This window comes from Hordeum vulgare, chromosome 7H (assembly GCF_904849725.1).
Source record: "Hordeum vulgare subsp. vulgare chromosome 7H, MorexV3_pseudomolecules_assembly, whole genome shotgun sequence".
NCBI lineage: Eukaryota > Viridiplantae > Streptophyta > Magnoliopsida > Poales > Poaceae > Hordeum > Hordeum vulgare.
Window position 1 is genome coordinate 74,523,729 of NC_058524.1, and position 9,387 is coordinate 74,533,115.

A 9,387-nucleotide genomic window follows, 5' to 3' on the forward strand; every position below is an offset into this window, starting at 1 on the left:
TGACCATAGTATGAGGAGTTCATGTATTCACTAAGCGCTAATGATTTGTTTCGGTTCTCTATTAAAAGGAGAACCTTAATATCCCGTAGTTTCCATTAGGACCCCGCTGCCACGGGAGGGATGGACAATAGATGTCATGCAAGTTCTTTTCATAAGCACGTATGACTATATACGGAATGCATGCCTACATTACATTGACGAACTGGAGCTAGTTACATATCTCCCCATGTTATAACTATTGCATGATGTATGTCATCCGGCATAATTATCCATCACCGATCCAATGCCTACGAGTTTTTCCTACTGGTCCTTGCTAAGTTACTTTGCCGCTACTGCTGTCACTGCTGCTACTGTTACCGTTGCGACCATTACTATCACTCTACTTTCCTACTGAAACTTTGTTGCAGATACTAAATCTTTCAGGTGTGGTTGAATGACAACTCAACTGCTAATACTCGAAAATATTCTTTTGCTTCCCCTTGTGTCGAATCAACAAATTTGGGTTGAATACTCTACCCTCGAAAACTGTTGCGATCCCCTATACTTGTGGGTTATCAGTCCTCCGCCACCCCCGCCCGTCGTCAGCGACGAGGACCAGGAAGATGAGGTGGCCTACCAGGCGGCGCTGGCAGCTGTTCTCTGCGACAGCGAGGAGGAAGCGCGGCGCAGGGCCGATGAGGAGGCGGTGTACCAACGAAAACTTGCGGGGCCATCGCGATGTCGGCTGTCGGCGAATGCGTCGTGACACCTCCGCTACCTCCGCTGAAGCCCGAGCCCACAGAGCGCGGGAGGTCTACCAGTGGACCGGCATCGTCAACAAGTTTGTCAGTGCGTCGCCCATCTGGCTGGGCGCAACACCGCAGAAGGAGCAAGCCTACCCCAAGCACTGGAGGACGCAGCACCCGCGGGCGGAGCACGCCGAAGGCCTTCGGCTGATGGAGCGGAGGAGGAACGACGGGAGTTGGAGGAGGAGGGGCCTGCCCCGTTGTTGCGCTGCCACCGCCATCAGCACAACCCGCGTCGGCGGGACAGACGACGGAGGCGCAGGCAGTTGCGCTCTGGAACACGGCATTCCACTAGGGCGGCCCTACGCCTACGCTGGTCGAACTCACCGGCGACGACGACGACGACGACGCCTAGGGCTGCCTCGTAGTTTTAGCTTTTTTTAATGTTTAATTAATGTACTCCAAAACCGGATTTTAATGTTTAATTATGCACTTTTATATTCACACCACGGCAAAAATGATTGGGACCATCGTTGAATGAATGCTCGACCCATTTACGAAAGTGGACGTTCGTGTCCGTCTCACCGACCAAACGGACAAAATCGTCATCCATTTGAATCGGTCCGTTGAAGTTGCCCTAACATATGAAGCTGTCGTAATCGCGCGCGGTCCGGTTGTGCCTACGTCTTTGTGATCCATATGAAAGATACTCCCTCTATCCATGTATATAAGGCCTAATACGTTTTTTTAGGCTAACTTTGACCATATGTTAAAACAATAATATATAACATCCAAGTTACACAAAGAATATCTTTAAATTCGTACGTAAAAGAAACTTTCCGTGATATAATTCTCACATTATACAGTTTATATACTATTAATCTTATCAATAGTCAAAGGCAATCTCGAAAAATACATTAGACCATATATATATATATATATATATATATATATATATATATATATATATATATATATACATATATATATATATATACATATATATATATATATATATATATATATATATATATATATGGATGGAGGGAGTACTACACTCCGACTTAGACGAATTAGGTCCCACACATACCCATAACACCAGCACCCTCCGGCGGCACACGGCTGACGATGTAGCTGCACCGATTTTGGCGAGTCCAACTTGTCCGCGCACGGCCACACCACGCGTGGTGGAGGTGCCCGTGGTTCTCATCGACCGGGCCGGGGCATTTATGCAGAGTTTTTCTCGTGGACATCCGTGTTGCCAAACAGTGTTCTAGTTGACGCCTTGCATGCGTCTCCAATAACTACCCCGTGTCTCCCGTCAAATCAACTGAATTTTCTCCTCTTTTGCTACTCCAGGGAGACAGGAGAACGGCCAAGACGAGATAATTCATAATTGCATGGAGGGGCAAGAAAATGCTTTGACAACATAGAGTATGTCGCTCCTACATACAAGAGCCTCAACCAATTGTTTTTCTTGCCATATGTATGGCGTGCCGCGCAGCGCAAACACTTGTGCGAATCCCGGAGCATGGGAGGAAAAGTATGTATAGAGCGGAAAAGAGAAGTTGGGCCAGATTGCTCTCCGGACTGAGAGATGGGCAGGGACAGTGACAAGTGACATCTACCCCGTAGAGGCTCTACGCTTTCGCTGCCGCAACAGGGTGGTATGGCCATATTTAAGGCCCCCCTCATTCAATACCGTCGTACGCATATTCTCCAGCGCAACAAGCCCAAAATGACCAACAGCCCCCGGAACGAAGCCACTCCCCGAATCCACCAAGCCCCCCACCCCAAAACCACAAGGCCAAGTCCAGATCATGTTTTTGGTAGAGTGATCGATGCATACATGTTTTCTTTATATTACTTTTGTTCATGCGGATGGCTGAGTATGCGCAAGCTATCAGCAGCGCAGTGCAGTGCAGTGCAGCGCAGTGGTGGCGGCTTGCTAGTTAAGCCGCGATCTAGAGTAGGTCGATCGGGACTTATTTGGTCCCGGCGGCGGCGGGAGCGAGCGAGCCGGAGGCGCGTCATCAAGCCATGGAATGCGTATAGCAGGCCGTCGATCAAGCAGCTGGCTGGCTGGCTGGCGCTGGAAGGGAAGGGAACAGCAGCACCTCCTCCGCGGAAGGCAGAGGCGGGCGTGCATCAATGGCGCAGTAAAGTGAGGTGGGGATGGTGACCAGGCTGCTTGCTCGTACCTGCGTACGGCCGCCAGATAGGGAGCGGGCGCCATCCCTCTCCCTCCCTCCCTCTCTGGATCAGAGCTCACCACGCACGCGCGCGCGCCCTCGGATGGATGGATGGACGGATGAGACAGGCGGCGGCCCCAACCGCCGTACTTAAAGCGCGTGGCCGTCCGGCGATCATCAGCACGGCGGCGCGCGCATGCATGCATGGCCGGCCGGTCGACGCATGGCGTACGTCGGAGTCGGTTGTTGGGCGTGTCGCATGTACTCGCTCCGTGACGCAGACACGTCTACATACGCGAAATAAGCCGCTGCCCCTTCCGTTGGCTGGCTGGCTGGCTGGTTGGTCTCGACGACACGACTGTCAACCAACGACGGCCGTTGCTCCATGCCTCCATACTCCTACACGTATAGGAGTACGCTAGCTAGCGACGAGAGTAGTAGCAGACTGGCAGCAGTACAGGAGTACGAATACAAGCAGTAATAGTAAGGGGTCAGGGCCCGGAAAGCAAGCGGGCGGGGGGTCTGGCAAGAGCAAGAGCAAGAGCGCATCATCATCGATCTCATCCATCAAGCTTTAACCAGATCTCTTTCTTTTCCATTTATAACCGAAATGAATGTTCATTCAAGGCTGTACATTGATGGAGCCAAGTCAATACCCGAACCATGCATTTCACCCCCTACCATACCCCCTATTCCCTGCCGCGCGCGCGCACACGACACCAACACATGCATAGGAGGAAACAATGTATGGTGGTGGTGGTGGTGCTGCGGCGGCACGAGCTAGCTAGGAGGGAGGAAGGGACAAGCAGCAATGGTTCGTTCTTGACTCTCTCGCTGTCAAAGGCGCCTATCATATCTCTCTTTCTCATGATCTCTCTGACTCTGACTGACCTGACTGACTGACCTGACCGACGCATATGCATGCATGAACTAGTTTGATTTAAGGTGGAAAAAATCCTGTAAAATTAGCTAAATCCAAACCCAAACTGAAGAATGACGGACCAACGAAGCCTAAACATGCAATGTGGTGGTGTGACGGTGGATGCATGGATGGACGGACGGGAGGAGGAAGAGAGAGAGAGCTGGGTCGGCATGAGATGCCGCAGCAACAGCAGGTGGAGTGCATGAATGCGAGCATTCAACGCACCAACCAACTGTTCACTCTCTCTCTCTCTCTTCCTCCCTCGTCTCAGAAACACTAGACAAACACTCTAGCTTAGCTCGGATTGATGGGTGGATGGGTGGGGTGAGCTCCGGCTTCATGGCCCATGGCGGCTACGCGCAGTTGAGGGAGGCCTTGATGTTCTGGATTGTGGTGTTGACGAGGTTGTTGACGGTGGCGATGGACTCGGCGTTGAGCTTGGACGACGGCAGGCTGCTGATGAGGATCTGGAAGGCGACGCTGACGATGGACCCCGCCGCCATCGGGCCGGCGGCGCTGGTGGACGCGCCGCCCACGGCCGCGGGCCAGATGGCGAACCCCGAGGGCAGCAGCGGGATGGCCGATGGGTCGGCGCCGCTCATCATCATGTTGGCCGCCGGGATGTCGATGGGCGAGTACACCACCATGGAGCCCCCCGACGCGTCCGTGGAGCTCTCCTGCAGCACCAGCATGGTGACCTGGCCGCCTTGGGGGCTCTGGCTCGGGCTCAGGGCCTGCGCGCGATTCAAAAGTTGCCGTCGAGCCAGGATCAGACGCCATTAACGCAAACACTAGTATCCACAGTGTTAATGCAGCGATTCAATGAAAAAAATGCATCATTATCGTCTCGTCATTACCCGCAACAGGGTGATGCAGTTGCCGGGATCGGGGCCGTTGGGGACGCGCGACACCGGCTGCACCGAATTCTCCTTGGACAGCACGTCCCACTGCATGCAGCAACAACGGCGAGATATATACATGGCGTCAATGGCGCGTGTCACCCGGTACTACGTACGTACGTATGCAGTAGTGAGGTTCGTTAACGTAGGGAGTTAACTAAACAGAACCTGGGCGCGCGTGTTCTCGTCCCGGAGGAAGGCGAAGACGTGGTCGGCGGGGACGGGGAGCCAGACGGAGGTGGCAGCGCCGAGCACCACGCCGTTGGGCTGGCCGGCGCCCTGGTTCATGGCCACGCGCACGCACACCTCGTTGCCGTCGGCGCCGGGCATGGTCGTCCACTGGTGCTGCTGCGACGCCGTCATGCTCCCGCAGAAGCTGCTCACCATGCGCTGCGACAGCGCCATCATGCTGCGCCTCCCTTCAGCCGTCACTGTCAATGCCAAGTGCATGCCATTGCCAACACGGTTAAAACAAAACAAAAACGCTCTAGCTCACTGTCGATCCGATCGTTGTGCGATGACTGACGGTGATGGGTGCAGACCGCAGACTGCAGAGTATATATATATATACCTCCGGTGGTCTCGCCGTGCATCACGCCGGGCGACTCGAGTGAAGAAGCGTAGCGCTCGCAGGCGCGGTGCAGCGAGGCGACCCAGCGGTGCGCGCCGAAGGCGGCGCCGCTCTGCACCATGTCGCGGTACAGGGGGCCGATCGGGCTCTTGTCCTCGATCTCCATGTGTTCCACCCAGGTCACCTGCCATGCCAACAAAACGTGTCAGAAGAACTCCCAGAACCACAGCAGCATACTACGCTACAAAGGCGCACAAGAGACCGATGGTTCGTTCGTTGCTGACTGACCCTGGAGTAGCCATTGGTCATGTCGGAGATGAGGCAGCCGGACGGGAGGCGGCGGGAGCGCGGCGGCGGCCCGCCGTAGTGGACCTCCCGCTGCATGTCCGCGGAGACGTCGGCGATGGCCCACACGCCCTGGTCGATCTGCCGGCAGTAGCGGAGGAAGCTGAACTCGCGGGTTGGGACGGCCGGCGTCGTGAACTGCAGCTGCTCGTACATCTGCACCCCAAACACCGTTATGTCAGATTAATGTATGATTTTAAGAAGAGAATGGGACGGATTCCACGGCATTACCATGACGAGCGACTCGCTCCTCCCGTTGATGCCATTGACGAGGATGTCGGTGATCCGCGCGTGGGACACGATGCTTGGGAAGAACTCCATAAACTTGCTCTGCAGCAGCCAGCCAGCCAGCCAGACAGCAAAAAATTAGTTCAGGACTAGTCGATCAAGAATTGAAAGGCAATCGGTCGAACGGTTAGAGGGGATGGATGGAGAGTGGAGACTCACCGCGTCCATGAACACTTCGACGAGGGCGACGGGGCTCATGCACACGATCACCGTGTCCCGGGAGCCCTCGACGCGGATGTCTCCGGCGCGGAAGTTGCTGCTGCCGGGCTTGGAGTAGATGGAGTCGTACGTCTCGACGTGGATGATCTCCCGGCCGTCGCCGCCGGGGATCTTGACCCAGACGTTTTCGCCCTGTTGGGTGAGGCGGATCAGCTCGTCCATGGCCCGCGTGGCCATCCTGGCCATCAATGGGCGCTCCGCGTCAGTGACGGGCGCCGGCAGATGCATGGCCGGCGTGTCCGACGACGGCAGGCCCAGGCCGGCCCCGCTGAGGAGGTCGAGGTCCAGCGACAGGCCGCCGCCGCCGAACGGCTGGTGATGGCCGCCCATCGGTACCCCGCCCATGGACAGGTCGAGGGAGGACACCGACATCTGCGGCGTGCCCTGCGGCATCTGCGTGAAGGGGCGGCCGAGGTACTTGGCGGTGAGGCCAGCGACGCGGTCGAGCTCCTGCTTCAGCCTGGCGTTCTCCATGCGCAGTTTCTGCTCGTCGAAGTAGTCCTCGGCGACGGGCGGGCCGCCGCAGGTGGGGCAGATGACGTTCTTCAGCGCCTCCCGCATGGCGATGTTCTCGCACCGGATCTTGTCGTTCTCCACGCGCAGGAAGCAGTTGTCCTGCCGCTCGTGCTGCGCCTGCCATGCCAATGATGCCATCCACAACAAACTTCACGCATCAAGATTTCAAAGATTCCACCCGTTGTGGAAACAATTGAAAAGCGGATCACGGAAGGAAGGAAGGAAGGGAAAAAAAAACAGAAAGTTCCATAGCACCACATACGTACCTTCATCTGCGTGCGCCGGTTCTGGAACCAGAACTTAATCTGGCGGGCCTCCAGGCCGAGGTCCTGGCTGAGAGCGGCGCGCTGCGTCTCGTCGGGGTGGGGGCACTCCTTGAACATCCTGCAAACACAAACCCACAGAGAGACAGACGCCATTACTTCTCCATGGATCACCGGCGGCATAAGATGATTACGAACAGGGATCAAAGTTAAGGCAAGGAGGAAAATGGAGTATATGATTAAGATGATTACGCCTCGAGCGTCTGAATCTGGCGCGGCGTGTGGCGGTGGTAGCGCTTGCGCCGCTGGTTCTGGTTCTGGTTCTGCTGCTGCTGCTGGTTGCTCTCGGAGCCACCCTCCTGGTCATCCCCGAAGTCCATCGCTGTCGCTCGCCGGCGGCTACAGCCTACAGAGGAGGAGGAGGAGGAGGAGGAAGGAGGAGAGATCTTGGGTCTGTGCTGCAGTGTGCCCTCTCCGGCCTCGCCCCCGGCTCCTATTTATACACGCCGGAGTGGTAACGCCAGCGGCCCGCGCGCCTCCAAGATCAGCACGCGCGCCAGGGCTTGCTTCGCCACGCACTCAGTCATGCGCCGGATGCCACCCCTCGCAACCTTGTTTCCATATGCTGCGCCTTCTGCACCGAACCGAAACGGCCGACTAGAACAGCTCCCCGCTAGCTCCTCCTCCTCCGCCGCTGGCTGGCTGGCTGGCTGGACCTCCCCCCCGCTCCCGGCTACTATCTTTCTTCCCTATCCTTGTCGCGCTCTCCACAGCGCCAGCAGCGGGCGGACGGGGTGGTGGTACTAGTAGTAACCGGTGCGAGAGAATTAAGGGCCGGCGATTTTAAACACGGCGCTCGATCGTCGGGGCCATGACCACTCCTCCTCCCTCCTCCCTTTCTCTCTCCACCCTCTAGATAGACTGGCGCTGTGTTGGGGCTCCGATGGGAACAGCTGGAGCCATTTAAGGCCAAGCGGGTCGGGTCCCCGAACGCTACGCCCCTCGCTGTCACCCCTCCCCGCAGGCCGCACCGCAAACCACTCCTCCAAATCCCTGGGCCTGGAATGGATACACACATGACAGATTGACACTCTTGTGGCGTTTGGACCTGATGCTGTTGCTGGTGGTTTGCTGTGGTATATCATGTAAATTGGGAAACAATCATGCACGATAATGCTCGTAACCTGGTAGTGTATAATACATGCTGATCCAATTATAACCATGCTTCTTGGTATAGATAGTATTAACTCTGGACACTTGGCCAATATTGGCAGTAATATTACGCGGGTTAATACATACTATAAACCATGTTTCCTGCTATTATTGTTAGAACCATGTTTTGGAAATTACAATTCCTTATAAACTGGTTTACAGAAGATTGCTAAAAGGATATGTATTGGTATCTTTGTTTTTTTCCTTTGCCTGCCTAAGAACTTGCATGCCTGCGGGGCGGTCCACTTGCGTAACATTCATGATACGTATGGTTAGAGAGCTTAATACATATCGGTTTACATTAGTCGCTAGCTAGAGCAAACATATTTTCATTGTGTCCTGACTCATGTTTGGTATAGCCAAATTGACATGATTGATTCCTCACGTGTTTCATAGAGCCATGCTAAGATGTTATAGCCCGTAAGTATACGCATGGGTCATTAAGAGTTTTATGCTCCCTTTGTGTCGTACTTCCTTTCATGCTGGATGAACATTTCTTATAACATAACGCAAGGTTTTTTGTTAGCGTACGTAGTTCCTTTCGCGCAGGATGATCGTTTCTTGTAACGCAATGCAAATTTTACGTTTTTGTGCGTACTTCCTTTATGCATGATGATTGTTTCTTGTGACGTAATGCAAGGCTTTGTCTGTTTTTGTACGTACTTTCTTTCATGTGGGATGACCGTTTCTAGTAACGTAATGCAAGATTTTTCTTTCTCTCTACGTACTTTCTATCATGCACGATGATTGTTTCCTTCTTGTAATGTAATGCAAGGTTGCATGGCTCTCTACGTACTTTCTTTCATGTAGAATGACCGTTTCTCATAACGTAATGCAAGATTTTCTTTCTCTCTACGTACTTTCTATCATGCAGGATGGTAGTTCCCTTCTTGTAATGTAATGCAAGGTTGCATGGCTCTCTACGTACTTTCTTTCATGTAGGATGACCGTTTCTCATAACGTAATGCAAGATTTTCTTTCTCTCTACGTACTCTCTATCATGCAGGATGGTTGTTCCCTTCTTGTAATGTAATGCAAGGTTGCATGGGTCTCTACGTACATTCTTTCATGTAGATGATCATTTCTTGCAACGTGATGCAAATTTTACGTCTTTGTGCGTACTTCCTGTCTCCAGGATGACCGTTTCTTATGACGTAATGCAAGGCTTTCTGTATTTTTGTGCGTACTTTCTTTCATGCGGTATGACCATTTCTCATAACGTAATGCAAGATTTT

The 9,387-nt window shown here is 53.8% G+C and overlaps 1 protein-coding gene across 1 annotated transcript; it reads right to left on the reverse strand.

The window, feature by feature from the left end:
* Positions 1-3,484: 3,484 nt before the first annotated feature.
* Positions 3,485-7,856, reverse strand: LOC123408434 (homeobox-leucine zipper protein ROC8-like). Its single transcript, XM_045101545.1, has 9 exons — positions 7,193-7,856; positions 6,944-7,061; positions 6,102-6,794; positions 5,886-5,984; positions 5,598-5,810; positions 5,310-5,493; positions 4,907-5,169; positions 4,697-4,786; positions 3,485-4,573 (listed from the first exon to the last, which is right to left on the reverse strand). Exons 1-9 carry the CDS (start codon positions 7,318-7,320, stop codon positions 4,193-4,195), a joined length of 2,169 nt encoding a protein of 722 aa, XP_044957480.1. The 5' UTR covers positions 7,321-7,856; the 3' UTR covers positions 3,485-4,192.
* Between the last annotated feature and the right edge of the window lie 1,531 nt (positions 7,857-9,387).

Excerpts from the sequence above, each read along its gene's own strand:
- LOC123408434 (XM_045101545.1), bottom strand. The coding sequence starts at position 7,320 with ATGGACTTCGGGGATGACCAGGAGGGTGGCTCCGAGAGCAACCAGCAG. Across the intron at positions 7,062-7,192 it reads CAGATTCAGACGCTCGAGGC|GATGTTCAAGGAGTGCCCCC; the intron begins GTAATCATCTTA and ends TTGTGTTTGCAG. Across the intron at positions 5,985-6,101 it reads TCGAAGTGTTCATGGACGCG|AGCAAGTTTATGGAGTTCTT; the intron begins GTGAGTCTCCAC and ends TGGCTGCTGCAG.